General features: G+C 43.8%; 1 protein-coding gene across 3 annotated transcripts in view; it reads left to right on the top strand.

The window, feature by feature from the left end:
* Positions 1-10676, top strand: part of LOC141055755 (prostaglandin reductase 1-like) — a 51387-nt gene extending 40711 nt beyond the window's left edge. For all 3 annotated transcript variants that reach the window (XM_073552452.1, XM_073552450.1, XM_073552451.1), the window contains exons 9-10: positions 1998-2116; positions 10476-10676. In XM_073552452.1, the coding sequence (XP_073408553.1) occupies positions 1998-2116; positions 10476-10586 (230 nt within the window). In that variant the 3' untranslated portion in view covers positions 10587-10676. The remainder of the gene's footprint in view (positions 1-1997; positions 2117-10475) is intronic.
* The last annotated feature ends 5655 nt before the right edge of the window (positions 10677-16331 follow it).

Raw genomic sequence — 16331 nt, 5'->3', positions numbered from 1 at the left:
TGCGCCCTGAAACGCAAATGTGAAACCGGCCTAAGACTTGGGGGCACAACAGCAACTTGGATAGTGAGCCGGGATTCAGGAGTAAGGAGTCCCCGAAGCAGGCTACAGCTCTCTGCTGTACAAGTATTGTTCTTGGGAACATCTGTCAGGAGGAACTCCAGTGTAACTCAGTACTATGAGTACTTCACACCAAAGGCGCTATAAGAGGAGACATTCAGAAAGGCACATGTTGGCGGAGTGTTGGAAGGGAGTATTCCATCTGACCTGGAGGTTGACTGAGTCCCTGACCCGGAGGACACAGCACGGAGGCAGGCACCTGTGTGTACTACAGACTGTGAGTAAAGCTTTGGAACTACAAGCCCTGGTGTCCTCCACTTATTCCTGCACCAACACACCCGATGCCGCTACATCTGGATACCCACTTCTACACCACCTGTGCCTCTCCTCTACCCCTACATCTACACTGCCCTGGGACTACAGCTCCACCTGTGGGGAGCTTCACCATCTTGGCTGCAACACACCACCAGTCCCAGTGGATCTGCATGCAGCGTCGGCTTAACATCTCACTTGCCGAATACCACAGGTGGCGTCACGAATTATTCATTTAATCAGCTACATTCTACCACTTCAATTCCCCCATTACTTGGGCGCCCAGGGCCACGGACCGGGTCACTGCCGCTGTGACACATCCCGCTGACACCGGCCCAGTACCGAGCACCCCACAGCCCTGGGAGGGCGACCCATAGGTCTATGACATCATGTGATTAAAAACTGACTAGCGGAATCCTTTTTTAAGCTCTATGTAGAAACCGGTCAGTTTTCCCTGTACAACTTATCAGTAACTGCAAAAGTCAACTGAGAGGGTGGGGGGCTTAGCAGTGGGGTTAGAAGTTGAAGAGGGGAATGATTTCTGCAGGGACAAAAGACTTAATGTTTGTACACAGAACAGCAAAAGAGAAGAATTAGCTGGGTAGAAAGGCAAAATGAGCAATTGTAAGTACACTGTGCTATATAATATGATGACTACAATATATTAAGTGGATAAAAACTTTGGAAGTGCTTCTTTAAGGACTGGGTTTCACTGCAGATAGTCAGAGAAACTCCATTCCTAGTAATGGATACATTCATATCTCATGACACTGTTGCAAATTTTATTCTCCATTCCGAACTTGCATCCAGTTTGAGTGAGTGTTATGTAGTAGAAAAGCGTTTGGGACCATGATGACCATGACAGATGGCCCTATTATCATTCCAATCCAACAAAACATTAGATCACACTAGGACCTATGTTAGTCATGGGGCCGTGCAAATGTCCATTTTAATTTTTATTTTTTTTCCCTCTCAAACTGTTTGTCCAAGGAAAAGAATTGCTGCATGCCCAAGTTTGATCTGATATTTGGATTGCAGTCAGCCATGCAAGTCACTAAGTCTTTGGATACACAATGGAGAAGATGGAGAAATTTTGTTCTCCGTCTCCTCCTAAGTGTGCTCAGACTCTGATCTGAGAGAATCGGATCATCTTACACTGACTAAAGTCCAGATCATTCACCACCAGCTGCACAGATCACACGGTCTATGTGTAATTAGAGGAAAACGAAGAAGCATCCAGCTCCCTCGATCCAAATGAATTAATGTATGGCTTTATTAAACAATCGACAAAACATATCAACAGGGCAGAGTGTAGATATGCTTATTTCAGATCAATTATGATCCTTCTTCATGGCATGACTATGCTGACCAGAGTGTTATTTGCTTGGATGAGAAAATCTGCAGCCGTTTGCCCCTGCCTTTATAGTGGAGTTAAACAAAAGCTCTATTAAAAGCATTGTCCCAAGCTCTAAGGCTTCTTGTAACTTCTCTCACATTTAGGCCTTTTCTTTCAAATATGGAGATCTTATTTTAAAAAAATACATGAAAATTTGGGTAATTCTTGGTAATTCAACAAAATGACTGGTAATAAACTAATTACGTTTCATTTTCTTATGCCTCTTTTACAGGGCCTTATATGCAACCCATTCTTCTTTTTAAGCAACTCCGCATGGAAGGCTTCATTGTGTTGCGCTGGGCAAATCGGTACCAAGAAGGACAAAAAGAACTCCTTCAATGGGTTTTGGAGGTAATTACCAAGTTAGTTCTGGTAAATGGGGGATATTACATGAATATGGAAATTCAGTTATTCCGTAAAGATCTTATGTTTTCCTCAGATGTGTATTGTAAAAGTTCTGTGCTTACTGATTTCACTCACGATTGCAATGTGGTTTCTACATTGTGGCAGTTTCTCTATTTCTATGGCCAGTTTTCTCTCCTGATAAATGTCTTTCATATGTTAATGACCATTCCTGACACAAGTGTAATATATGTCTGGATTTTTCGAACTGTAAGGCTACGTTCACACGTAGCGGAACTCTCGTGGAAATTACCGCGAAAATTCTGGATTCCATTCCGCGGGAAAATCGCATTTTAAATTCCTGCGATTTTCCCGCGTAAAAACTAGCGTTTTGCGAGCGTAATTAGCTTGCAGAATGCTAGCGTTTTCCAAGCGATCTGTAGCATCGCTTGGAGAACTGATTAGTAAAAAGTTGGTCACACTCGTCAAACACTATGTTTGACGAGTGTGACCAACCAGTCAAAGTATTGAGGCTGCCTATGCAGCATCAGTAGTAAGATAGGATGTAAAAAAAAAAAAATTTATTATTCTTACCTCCCGGCGTCCCGCGCAGCCTTCCCGCCTCTCTCCACACTCCCGGTCCCAGTAATCCTTTGCGAGAATGACCACGATGACGTCCGTTCTCGCGGGATCGCGACATCTCGTGGTCATTCGCGATCCCGCGAGAACGGACGTCATCGCGGTCATTCTCGCAAAGGATTCCTGGGACCGGGAGCGTGGAGAGAGGCAGGAAGGCTGCACGGGACACCGGAAAGTGAGAATAACAATATTTTTATTTTAAATTCTATTTTTTACAGGGATATGGTGCCCGGAGGACAGTCTCCTCTCCTCCGGACCGTGGGTACCATCCGCAAATGTTCTGCTTACTTTTCGCATGGTGTGCAGCCACATGCTCAGTTTGTTATCTTGGCCTAGCCTAGATCTCAATCTGCGCCCGCGTTGCCTCCGGTGGCCATTTATCTGAAGCCACCAGCCTCAGGAAAGTTGGTTGAACCCCAGTGGACAGATCTTAAAATTGCTGTTAATAATAATAAATTTTATTTCTATAGCGCCGACATATTCCGCAGCACTTTACATTTCAGAGGGGATTTGTACAAACAATATACATTACAGCATAACAATAATCACATACAGTAGATTATAACAAATACCAAGAGGAATGAGGGCCCTGCTCGCAAGCTTACAGTCTATGAGGAAAGAGGTAGACACGAAAGGTGGGTGGTAACAGTTGCCCTGATTGTATGGACCAGCCATAATGTTAAGTGTGTGACAGTACAGACAGAGGGCTAATGGATGCATAAAGCATGTGGGAACATGATGTGGGAAATCTGGTTGTGGTAAAACTTTTGGCTGTGCCACACAGGGATAGATTAGGTTAATGTGTTGAGGCGATAGGCCAGTCTGAATAAATGCGTTTTCAGGGCATGCTTAAAATTGTGGGGATTGGGGACTAATCGTATTGACCTGGGAAGTGCATTCCAAAGAATTGGCGCGGCACGTGTAAAGTCTTGGAGACGGGATTGGGAGGTTCTGACTATTGAGGATACTAACCTCAGGTCATCAGCAGAACGGAGGGTGCGGGTAGGGTGGTAGACTGAAAGAGGGAGGAGATGTAGGGTGGTGCTGAGCTATGGAGGGCTTTGTGGGTGAGGGTAATAAGTTTATACTGAATTCTGGAGTGGATGGGTAGCCAGTGTAATGACTGGCACAAGGTAGAGGCATCGGTGTAACGATTGGTGAGGAATATGATCCTGGCTGCAGCATTCAAGACAGATGGGAGAAGGCACCCTTCAAAAAAGAAAAACCAGGAGTCCTTTGCAAAATACCAGTTGAAAGGTGTAAGAAGCTTGGTGATGGTAATCGGAAGCCATTGATTGCAGTTATTCCAAAGGGTGTGCAACCAAATATTAAGTTGAAGGTGCCAACGATTTTGTCCAGCCCATTTGTGTAAAATTATGTTCAATTTGTCTTTTTTTTTTTTTTTTTTGTGCTGCTCCAATACACATAAAGGAAATAAATGTTTACAACAAGACATATGTAACTGCAATAATTTTCTGGAAGAAATACTTCATTTTCTGGAACACTTTCAAGTGTGCCAATGCTTTCGGCTATGACTGTAGAGAGCATGAACTAACAAGGATCAATAGTGTTCATGTCACTGCAGTAAAAATGCATGACAGACAGCTACTTTAAACACAATAGCTGATCACCATGGATCTGACCTTAGAAAACCCTGCTAATAGCCAGACAAGCTGCATATGAGACAGGAGAAATCTCAATAAATCAACCCATTTTTAAACGGACCATGTAATGTTGTGTTTTTTTTTTTTAAACCAAGACCCAATGGCTCTGTTCCAGCAGTCTTCCCGATGGGTGTCGCAGTCCTGTCCGGGTCGTGCCATCTTCATGCGATGATGTCCCCCTTCTTCTGCCGCGGCTCCTGTGCAGGCGAACTTTCTCTGCCCTGTTGACGGCAGAGTAAAGTACTGCAGTGCGCAGGCTCCAGGAAAGGTCAGAGAGGTCCAGCGCCTGCGCACTGCAGTACTTTACTCTGCCGTCAACAGGGCAGAGAAAGTTCGCCTGCACAGGAGCCGCGGCAGAAGTAAGAAGGAGGACGGCATCTCTAGAAGATGGGAGGCGCCGGACCGCAACACCCATCGGACCGGATCCCCGGGTGAGTATAATCGAACTCATTTTTCTTATCTTTCGGTTTACAGCAGGGGCTTATCTACAGCATTACAGAAGGCTACACACAGTCCCATGGAGACTATTGAAGCAAGTGAAAAGAGAAGAAAAAAAAATGAAAAAATATAAGAGTTCCAATAGCCGCATTCAAAATAAAACAATTAAAAAAAAAAAAAAAAAAATACATATATTTGGTATTACCGCGTTCATAATTGTTTGATCTATCAAGATATACAAAGAATTAATCTGATCGGTAACAGAATAGTGAAAAAAATGCCAGAATTGCATTTTAAACAAAAAAAAAGTAATAAAGCACGATCAAAAGATTGCATCTACCCCAAAATGATATAAATAAAAATGCCAGCTCGGCATGCAAAAAATAAGCCCTCCTCCAGGTCATGAAAAATGAAGACTCTATGGGTCTCAGAAAATGCCGTAATTTTTTTTTTCTTTTTACCACTTAAATAAAGAACCTATACATGTTTTGGTGTCTTCAAACTCGTAATGACCTGAAGAATCATAATGTCAGGTCAGTTTTAGAATGTGATGAACATGGTAAAAAAACAAAAAAAAAACTCTTTTGGAATTGCACATTACGGTAATTGCAATTTTACAGCACTTTTTTTTTTTTTTTTCCTGTTTTCCAGTACACGATTTGGTAAAACCAATGGTGTCATTCAAAAGTACAAATCGTCCTGCAAAAAACAAGCCCTCACATGGCCATATTGACTGAAAGATAAAAAGTTATGGCTATGAGAAAAAAAGCGAAAAACAAATGTAAAAAGGGCTGTGGCATGAAGGGGTTAAAGAAGCAATCTGATTTATGATGTGCAAATCATTGACAGCATGAATCAGATTGCAGCAAGTTTATATTTTTCACTGAAACACTTGGAGGCTTTCAGGGAAGATATACCTTTCTACAATCACACTGCCAGGCTCTGATCCAGGCTGTCTGTGGTTTGTACAGCATGAATCAAGTGACCGGTTCCCTTTAACCCCTTTCTGCCATATGACGTACTATACCGTCCATGTGCCCTGGGACTTAATTCCCAGGGACGGGATAGTACGTCATAGTGATCAGCGGCGCCCACGTGGTGAGCACCGCTGATCGCGGCCGGGTGTCAGCTGATTCACAGCTGACACCCGGCACTATGTGTCAGGGGCGGTCACAGACCGCCCCTGACACGTTAACCCCTGGCACACTGCGATCGCCGTGTTCCGAGGGTTTAGGGAAGCATCGGCAGGGAGGGGGCTCCCTCCGTGCTTTCATGAGACCCCCGCAGCAGCGCAATGTGCAGGGCTGCTGCGGGGGTCTCCTTCCCTGCACGTCCCCGGATCCAAAATGGCAGCGGGGACCTGCAGGGAGCTGGCTTCCTCATGCCTGCAAAGCGCTGGCATGAGGAAGCCTCCTGCGCTGCCTGTGTCAGATTGCTGATCTGTCACAGCGATCTGTGATGTGACAGATCAGCGATCTGTCAGATGACAGTTATGTCCCCCCTGGGACATTGTAATAAAGTTAAAAAAAAAAAAAGTGTAAAAATAATTTATAAAAAAAATCGCTAAATAAATTAAGAAAAAAAAAAATTCCCTAATTCATTTTTTGGCAATAAATTAAAAAAAAAACAATAAAAGTACACATGTCTTGTATCGCCGCGTCCGTAACGACCTGCCCTATAAAACTGTCCCATTAGTTAACCCCTTTAGCGATCCCCTTAAAAAATAAAAATATGAAACGAAGCAAAAAATAAAGCTTTATCATACCGTCGAACAAAAAGTGCAATAACGCGCGATCAAAAAGACGGATATAAATAAACATGGTACCGCTGAATACATCATCTTGTCCTGCAAAAAAAAGAGCCACCATACAGCGTCATCAGAGAAAAAATAAAAAAGTTATAGCTCGCAGAATAAAGCGATGCAAAAAAATTGATTTTTTTTTTTTTTTTTTTTTATATATAAAATTGTTTTCATTGCATAAAAGCACCAAAACATAAAAAAAGACCTAAATGAGGTATCGCTGTAACCGTACTGACCCGAAGAATAAAACTGCCTTATCAACTTTACCGCACATGGAACGGTGTAAACGCATCCCCCAAAAGAAATTCTTGATCTGCTGGTTTTTGTTCATTCTGCGTCCAAAAAATCAGAATAAAAAGCGATCAAAAAATGTCACGTGCCCGAAAATGGTACCAATAAAAATGTCAACTCGTCCCGCGAAAAATAGGACCTCACATGACTCGGTGGGTCAAAATATGGAAAAATTATAGCGCTCAAAATGTGGTGATGCATAAGCTATAAATAAAAAGCGTCTTTTAGCATATGACAGCTGCCAAGCATAAAAATCCGCCATATATAGTAAATCAAACCCCCTTTATCACCCCCTTAGTTAGGGAAAAATAATAAAATGCATTTATTTCCATTTTCCCATTAGGGCTAGGGTTAGGGCTGAGATTAGGATTAGGGGTGTGTTGGGGTTAGGGCTAGGGTTAGGGCTGAGATTAGGGTTAGGGGTGTGTTGGCGTTAAGGTTGGATTAGAATTGGGGGTTTCCACTGTTTGGGCACATCAGGCGCTCTCCAAACGCAACATGGTATCTGATCTCAATTCCAGCCAATTCTGCGTTGAAAAGTCAAATGGTGCTCCTTCCCTTCCAAGCTCTGCCATGTGCCCAAACAGTGTTTTACCCCCACATATGGTGTATCGGCCTACTCAGGAAAAAATTGCAAAACAACTTTTGGGGTCCAATTTCTCCTGTTACCCTTGGGAAAATAAAAAATTGGGGGCAAAAATATCATTTTTGTGGAAAAAAAATGATTTTTTTATTTTCACGCCTGGGCGTTATAAACTTCTGTGAAGCACTTAGGGGTTCAAAGTGCTCACCACACCTCTAGATAAGTTCCTTAGGGGGTATAGTTTCCAAAATGGGGTCACTTGTTGGGTGTTTCCACTGTTTAGGTACATCAGGGGCTCTCCAAAGTCAACATGACACCCGCAGACCATTCCATTAAAGTCTGCATTCCAAAACGTCACTACTTTCCTTCCGAGCCCCGACGTATACCCATACAGTAGTTTTCTCCCACATATGGGGTATCAGCGTACTCAGGACAATTTGTACAACAACTTTTGGGGTCCAATTTCTCCTGTTACCATTGGGAAAATAAAAAAATTAGGGACTAAAAGATCATGTTTGTGGAAAAATATGATTTTTTTATTTTCACGCCCGGGCGTTATAAACTTCTGTGAAGCCCTTGGGGGGTTCAAAGTGCTCACCACACCTCTAGATAAGTTCCTTGGGGGGTCTAGTTTCCAAAATGGTGTTACTTTTGGGGGGTTTCCACTGTTTAGGTACATCAGGGGCTCTCCAAACGTGACATGGCGTCGGATCTGAATTCCAGCCAATTTTGCATTGAAAGTCTAAAGGCGCTCCTTCCCTTCTGAGCTCTGCCATGAGCCGAAACAGTGGTTCCCCCCCCCCCACATATCAGGTATCGGCGTACTCAGGAAGAAATTGCACAATAACTTTTGCAGTCCAATTTCTCCTGTTACCCTTGGTAAAATAAAAAAAAATTGGACCTGAATTAATTTTTTGTGAAAAAAAGTTAAATGTTCATTTTTTTTTTTTTAAACATTCAAAAAATTCCTGTGAAGCACCTGAAGGGTTAAAAGACTTCTTGAATCTGGTTTTGAGCACCTTGAGGGGTGCAGTTTTTAGAATTGTGTCACTTTTGGGGATTCTCGATCATATAGACCCCTCAAAGTAACTTCAAATGTGATGTGGTCCGTAAAAATAAAATGGTGTTGCAAAAATGAGAAATCGCTGGTCAAATTTTAACCCTTATAACTTCCTAACAAAAAAAAATTTGGTTCCAAAATTGTGCTGATGTAAAGTAAACATATGTGAAATGTTATTTATTAACTTTTTTGTGTGCCATATCTCTGTGATTTAAGGGCATAAAAATTCAAAGTTGGAAAATTGCAAATTTTCAAAATTTTCACCAAACTTCCGTTTTTTTCACAAACGCAAGTTAATTGAATGAAATTTTACCACTAACATGAAGTACAATATTTCATGAGAAAACAATGTCAGAATCACCGGGATCTATGAAAGCGTTTCAGAGTTATTGCCTCATAAAGTGACAGTGGTCAGAATTGTAAAAATTGGCCCGGTCTTGAACGTGCAAACCACCCTTGGGGGTTAAGGGGTTAAAGAGTAACCATTGTTTCTTATGGGTTTTTTTTTTTTCCCCCCTAAAATCAGCACGAAAAGTCAAGCTAGGTGTTACGGGCTTGCGGAACGTACTGAATAATAAAGATGGAATAAGGTGCGTTCGCAGCCCAGGGTCCACCGTGCAGAGATGACAAACTGCTGCTCGGTAATGGCGAACACTATATGGAGTAGTACTAACACTGGTGGGTAACCACTGGCCCGGTGTGTAAGGATGCGGACTCTGTTAGCTTACAGAGCCGTACTACCACTCAACGTAGATGCCGGAGCCTGGTAACCTCACAGGACTCGGCAAGGTCAACACTAGTTAAGAGACACAGGACTCTGCCCCAAGGACACAGGGTTAGAGTCCCTCTAGTCCCACTAGCGTTCGACACCGCAACTGCGATGCCAGAACTAATAGTGTAATTACACCATGTACGCACTGCACCGGTTCAGCGGACGCCACTAACCACCCAGACAAGGGAGGTAAGCGCTTGATTTGCGCACGGCACAGCCAGTAGTGGCATAAGCGATCTCCCTAAACCCTAACTCATACACAACCGAGGGTAGGGATTTCATAATGAGTCAGTCCCCAGTCTCATACTTCTGTGATCACACACACAACTAGCCATCAAGAGTCTATACTAGCACATGGCCGAGCAGCCATGCGACTCTTTTATAGCGGCTTCCTTCCAGGACCTTCCCAGTGGACCAATCAGAGCAGGAATGGGACCTTTGCATGTGACCTCAGACCTCCAATGAGAGGTCATCCCACGGGCATGCTCAGTAGGCAAAATACAGGACTTAGTCCCTGGAGCGTCTGCTTGCTGCTGACTCAAACATGGTGTTACAGCAGAGCCTGAAGGAGCAACCAGATGCCTAGCATTAGCCTGGACAAGACGCCTGGACCAACGTCTCTGCTGAGCAGGAATCTCTGCGGTGCAGAGGAATGGGAGACTGCAGAGGAGATGGCTTGAGATTCCCCCTGTGCAGTGGGGGAAACTTGACACCTAATCCACTTTTTCTCAAGCCTGACTCCTCTTTCAATCTGAAATCATGGCTAAAATCTGTGTTTAGTGAATACTGATTTTCCCATTGCTGAGATGGGAATTAGAGCGCCGATAAGATTCAGTGGAGAAAGGAGAAGTGAATGGCCAACACAGATATTCTGCTGCAAGTTCATCTGAAACGCCAGTTTACAATTCAGTGTAAAATAATGTAGTCTGAAAAGTAGCCTCTCATTAAAGGGGTTCTGCAAAACTGCAAATATATCGTACAAATAACTATGTTGTAGGCTGTATAGAGTAAAACTGCTAACTTTTATTACATGTCGGTATTTGAGGGATCTCTTAATTAGTCAGTGTAGATGTGCTTCTATATTTGTACAAAATTATCTTATGATGTTATTTTCTTTCAGGGCAAGGTGAAATATCATGAACACATCACCAATGGTTTTGAGAACATGCCGGCTGGATTCATTGGAATGCTCAAAGGAGAGAATACTGGGAAAGCAATTATAAAGGCATAAATGTCACCCACATACAGCATAACTTGCTAGTATGCAACTACTTCCGTCAAGCTGAAAATTTACTGATTAAATTAGTTTTTTGTAACATGCCATTTTGGTCTTTGTTTTTTTTTTTTTCTCTCTGGCTACTTGTAGAACTTCTTCATATCCACATTGCATGTTTTATATATACACATAAAATAATAGTCATATATAACAGCAACACAATGGATTGTGTTAAATATTTCTGATCTTGAAAGAGCTTATGAATTTATGAAATGGAACTGTTTTCTCTTTTGCCCAATCATGATGCATTTTGCCATAACTGAGCATTGCAAAGGCAGCATACTCCTGAGATTTTTTTTTTTTTTTTTTTTTTGTACTGTGTGCCAAAGGGAGGACAAATATTTTGTAATTTTTGCCATACTTTTCCTAATATCTAGTCTTGCATTTTTTTTTTTTTTTTTATTACTATGGCTCTTTAAGCAACCTTTATGAAGTATTAAGACTTTAGTGTAACATCAAATTATTAGTATTTTCAGGGCTGCTTGCACGTGTTGCGTGCTCAGCTTTCACCTAAAATCTTGTTTCCAACAGACTGCATCCGGATAAGTTTTCCACCTGAGGCTGTTAACCATTTCAACGCTGTTGTCAATTTGATAGCGGCGTTTAAGAAGAACATGCACCAATGGCTCCATGGCAGCCAAGTGCTCTCACGATTACACCACTCATGGTGTCCTTGTTCTGGCACCATCAACTTTGTGCTTCAGAAAAGCAAGTTGACAGACAGCTAAACTCTTTTTCCTATCCTTTGCTGTGATATTCACCATCGCAATCTTCTATCTTGAAAGCGCTTGTGTAGTACGAATCTTCAGGCTTGGGTGCATGTCACACTGATACTAGTAGGTAGACGAAATTACCTTCTTCCTTGACATGTGGTGATTGAAGGATTAGGATCAATGACTGAGTGGTGAAATTTTGACTCTGATGATGGGCAGGGTTTGGTATTGCTCTTGGAGCTGAAAGTAGGTAGTTGTCTAATGGGGTATGCTGTAGCACATAGTCTGAAATGCGTAGTGAGATATCACACTGACTAAGTTCGGGTCTGAGTATTAAGCTGGCACTTGTACTATTGCAGCGTGCTGCTTTTTCGAAAGCCTGTACTTCAGCTTCTGTTGCTGCTGCTTCTGCATCCACGGCGAGTTTTGCAAGGTCGACTTCTAGATGTGCTTTTTTCCTTCTTTAATTTCAACTCCTGTTCAGCAAAGGCAGCTCTAACTTTGGTGGCTTCCACCTTCGCTCTGGCAGCGGTGCTGCTCACAGACTTCCTTGAAGCTGATGAGCTTACGTGGGAGCGTGTTGCATAATCTTCAGATCCTTTATCTGACATCGTGTCTGTATGTGGCATGACTGATCTTTCATAGAAGCCCCAGTGTCTGTGCTTCAACCCTGTTTTATAGTGGTTGTTTTACTGTTCTGGCACCTTCAACTTTGTGCTTAAGAAAAGCGAGTTGAAAGACAGCAAAACTCTTTCCTATCGATGCATTGAGATAGATGCAGGTGGTCCGTTACAACTTTTATTGATATAGTTATAAAAGGATAGGGAAATGAAGGGAGGTCAGCTCACCAGTCTCAGTTGCGATCCATAATCCTCCTGCGCACGGAGTCACCTTGATCAGAGGCGTTGACTGAAGCAAAATAAAGGATGGAATCTCCAGCGCTGGACTTCAGTTAAAAATTCATCATTAGAGTTGAGCGATACCGACCGATACTTCAAAGTATCGGATCGGAATGGATCGGCCGATCTTAAAAAAAAAAAGTATCGGTATCGCCGATTCCGATACCGGAAGTCCCATTCAAGTCTATGGGACTTCCGGTATCGGAATAAGAAAAATCCTGTTTTTCCCTTGTACAGCCTCTCTGGGGTCTGTACGGGCCTTTCGGGGGGGGCTGTGCCGGCCTGCCAGGGGGTCTGTGCAGGCTCCGGTGGTCTGTGCCGGCCTGCCGGTGGGCTGTGCCGGCCTGCCGGTGGGCTGTGCCGGCCTGCCGGGGGGGCTGTGCAGGCATCGTCCGATGCGTGGGAATTTCCCACGCAGCAATGGCATAAAGTGAGACTAGGGACTTTTTTTTTTTTTTAAGTGGCGGAGGAATACAGTGCGGAAGGATACCTACCTTCCGTCATTGGATTCCTGCAGCCCGTAGAGAACGGCAGCAACAGCTGATGCTGCAGTAATCTACCCAAGATCGTCGTGGGACACACTCGTGGACTGCTTCGGATCGTGGGTGAGTATTTTTGTGGTTTGTTATGTTAATATTTATTCCGTAAAAGACAATGGCTTCGGGGAACAATGTGACAAGTATTGGTAAGTATGTTACTCTATGTTATATGTACTGTATGTCTATGTATGTATTGTATGTAGTATGTATGTAGCATGTATGTAGCATGTATGTAGTATGTATGTAGCATGTAGCATGCATGTATGTAGCATGTATGTAGTATGTATGTAGCATGTAGCATGCATGTAGCATGCATGTAGTATGTATGTAGCATGCATGTAGTATGTATGTGGTATGTATGTAGCATGCATGTAGTATGTATGTAGTTTTTTTTTTTTTAACATTTAACACATTAGCCGGATGATGGGACTACTACTGTCCCATCATTGGCTAATGTGTCAATCACTGTCATGGTAGCAGGCATCGCCAGATGGGACTTGTAGTCCCATCGGACGATGCTTGCACAGACCCCCGGACATCAGCACAGCCCCCCGGCAGGCCGGCACAGCCCCCCGGCAGGCCGGTACAGACCCCCACAGGGTGCACAGACCACCGGCAGGCCGGCACAGCCCCCCGGCAGGCCGGTACAGACGCCCACAGGGTGCACAAACCACCGGCAGGCCGGCACAGCCCCCCGGCAGGCCGGTACAGACCCCGGGCAGTCCACACAGCCCCCCGGCAGGCCGGCAGAGACCCCCGGAAGGCCCGAAATGACGGCGCATCATGATGCGCACACACCGCGCATCATGATGACGTCAGGCTGTCAATCAACTTTGAACTTCCGATTCCGATGCCGACTTCCGATATTGAAAAAATATCGGAAGTCGGTATCGGAATTCCGATACAGCAAGTATCGGCCGATACCCGATACTTGCGGTATCGGAATGCTCAACACTATTCATCATTTATTATAAATTCTTAAAATCGGACAGAAAAAAGTATGAATAAGGACATACAGGCAGATGGGGTCTCTGGTGGTCTCCAACCAACGCGTTTCGACCTAGAGGGTCTTACTCATGGTTCACACTAGACCAGTACTGACGACTACAAATAATACAAAGACTGGTAAATCACAGGTGTTGGACAAAGAATTAATGAAAATAGGGAGTATCCCTACCAGTTAACTCTTGCAAAACACTTAGCCTAATGTGGAGCTAAAATATACATTATTTCATTTACTAATGGTAAAAGGGTTAATGTAAACAAAAACTTGTCGGAAAAACAGGAAAAAATAAAAACTAATGAAAAGATATCATAAGAATATAATGAATAGCAAGAAAATAAAATTATAATAAAAAAAAAAAAAACCTTCATTAACTAATATAATGTTAATAAACAGAATAACAATCACAAAAATTATCAGAATAGCCAGAATTAAAAAGGACTAAGTAAAATGTAGATATACAGAAGAAAATATCAATCTAATTGCAATATTAAATCAAGTCATTTGTTCAGACCTAATGGTACTCTTGTATTTAATTTAAAAATCCAAAAGGATTCACGATTTAATAATTTTCTCCTGAAATCACCTCCCCTAGTAGATCATAGACTTTCTCTATTGCTATAATTTTGAGACTATCAGTTTTACCTCCATGAACAGTTTTACAATGATAAGATACTGCTGAGATATTATAATTGTTACTAGTAGCTTCTGACAAATGTTTCCTAATTCTCTTTTTAAGAAGTCCTATTGTACAGCCTACATATTGTAGGTTACAAAAAACGCATTCAATCTATAATAATAAATGCCCTAACCAGCTTCCGGTTGTAACAACTTCCGTCCAGTTGTAACCGGTGACGTCACCACACACACACACACACACACACACACACACACACACATATTAACCCTCAACACACCACACCGCCTCAACACACACTCCTCTCACCTTTCACCTCTACTCATGTCCACTCACTCTTTCACTCCACATACGTTCCTTTCTCTCACTCTGTTTCTCATACTCACACCGTCATCGTCGCTGCCCCGACATCTTCCTCCGCCGCCGCGATCCAGGATCCAGACGTTCTCCAGGCCGCCAACATGTTCTTGAGGGACGCCATCTTGGATGTCGTGAAATCCCGCGATATTCAAGATGGCGTCGCCGCAACAATATGTCGCTGGCGTGGACGACATCGGGATCCAAAAAGATGGCGTCGGCGAAATCTCGCGAGATTACGCCGACGCCATTTTGGATCCCGATGTCGCCCATGCCAGCGACATGTTGTTGCGGCGACGCCATCTTGAATATCGCGGGACTTCACGACATCCAAGATGGCGTCCCGCAAGAATGTCGCAGGCGTGGGCGACATCGGGATCCAAAATGGCGTCGGCGTAATCTCGCGAGATTTCGCCGACGCCATCTTTTTGGATCCCGATGTCGTCCACGCCAGCGACATGTTGCGGCGACGCTATCTTGAATATCGCGGGATTTCACGAAATCCAAGATGGCGTCCCGCAAGAACATGGCGGCCTGGAGAACGTCTGGATCCTGGATCGCGGTGGCGGAGGAAGATGTCGGGGCAGCGACGATGACTGTGTGAGTATGAGAAACGGAGTGAGAGAAAGGAACGTATGTGGAGTGAAAGAGTGAGTGGACATGAGTGGAGGTGAAAGGTGAGAGGAGTGTGTGTTGAGGCGGTGTGGTGTGTTGAGGGTTAACATGGCAAGAGCTGTTAACGACGTCGGCGAAATCTCGCGAGATTTCGCCGATGCCATCTTGCATTCGTGAAATTGCGTCATTTACCTCACGCCGACTTGCTGTGCGGACGCTTGCCATTGCCTGTACCACCATAACTACTGCTGCCTTGGTCCTATGCCTGTTTACTGCCGGTGTCTAATTACTGGACCAATTTGCCTGTACCGCCATAACTACTGCCTTTGTCCTCTGCCGGTGTCTAATTACAGGGCCAATTTGCCTATACTGCCATAACTACTGCCTTTGTCCTCTGCCAGTGTCTAATTACAGGGCCAATTTGCCTCTATCGCCATAACTACTGCTGCTTTGGTCATCTGCCTGTTTACTGCCGGTGTCTAATTACAAGGCCAATTTGCCTCTACCGCCATAACTACTGCTGCCTTGCTCCTCTGCCGGTGTCTAATTACAGGGCTAATTTGCCTCTACCGCCATAACTACTGCTGCCTTGCTCCTCTGCCGGTGTCTAATTACAGGGCTAATTTGCCTCTACCGCCATAACTACTGCTGCCTTGCTCCTCTGCCGGTGTCTAATTACAGGACCAATTTGCCTATACCGCCATAACTACTGCCTTTGTCCTCTGCCGGTGTCTAATTACAGGGCCAATTTGTCTATACTGCCATAACTACTGTTGCCTTTGTCCTCTGCCAGTGTCTAATTTACAGGGCCAATTTGCCTCTACCGCCATAACTACTGCTGCCTTGCTCCTCTGCCGGTGTCTAATTACAGGATCAATTTGCCTCTACCGCCATAACTACTGCTGCAGTTCTCCTCTGCTGGTGTCTAATTACAGGG

This window comes from Dendrobates tinctorius, unplaced genomic scaffold, assembly GCF_039654945.1.
Source record: "Dendrobates tinctorius isolate UK_male_01 unplaced genomic scaffold, ASM3965494v1 ptg000191l, whole genome shotgun sequence".
NCBI lineage: Eukaryota > Metazoa > Chordata > Amphibia > Anura > Dendrobatidae > Dendrobates > Dendrobates tinctorius.
The sequence above is the reverse complement of the archived record's forward strand: the minus strand, read 5'-3'. Positions and strand labels throughout refer to the sequence as shown.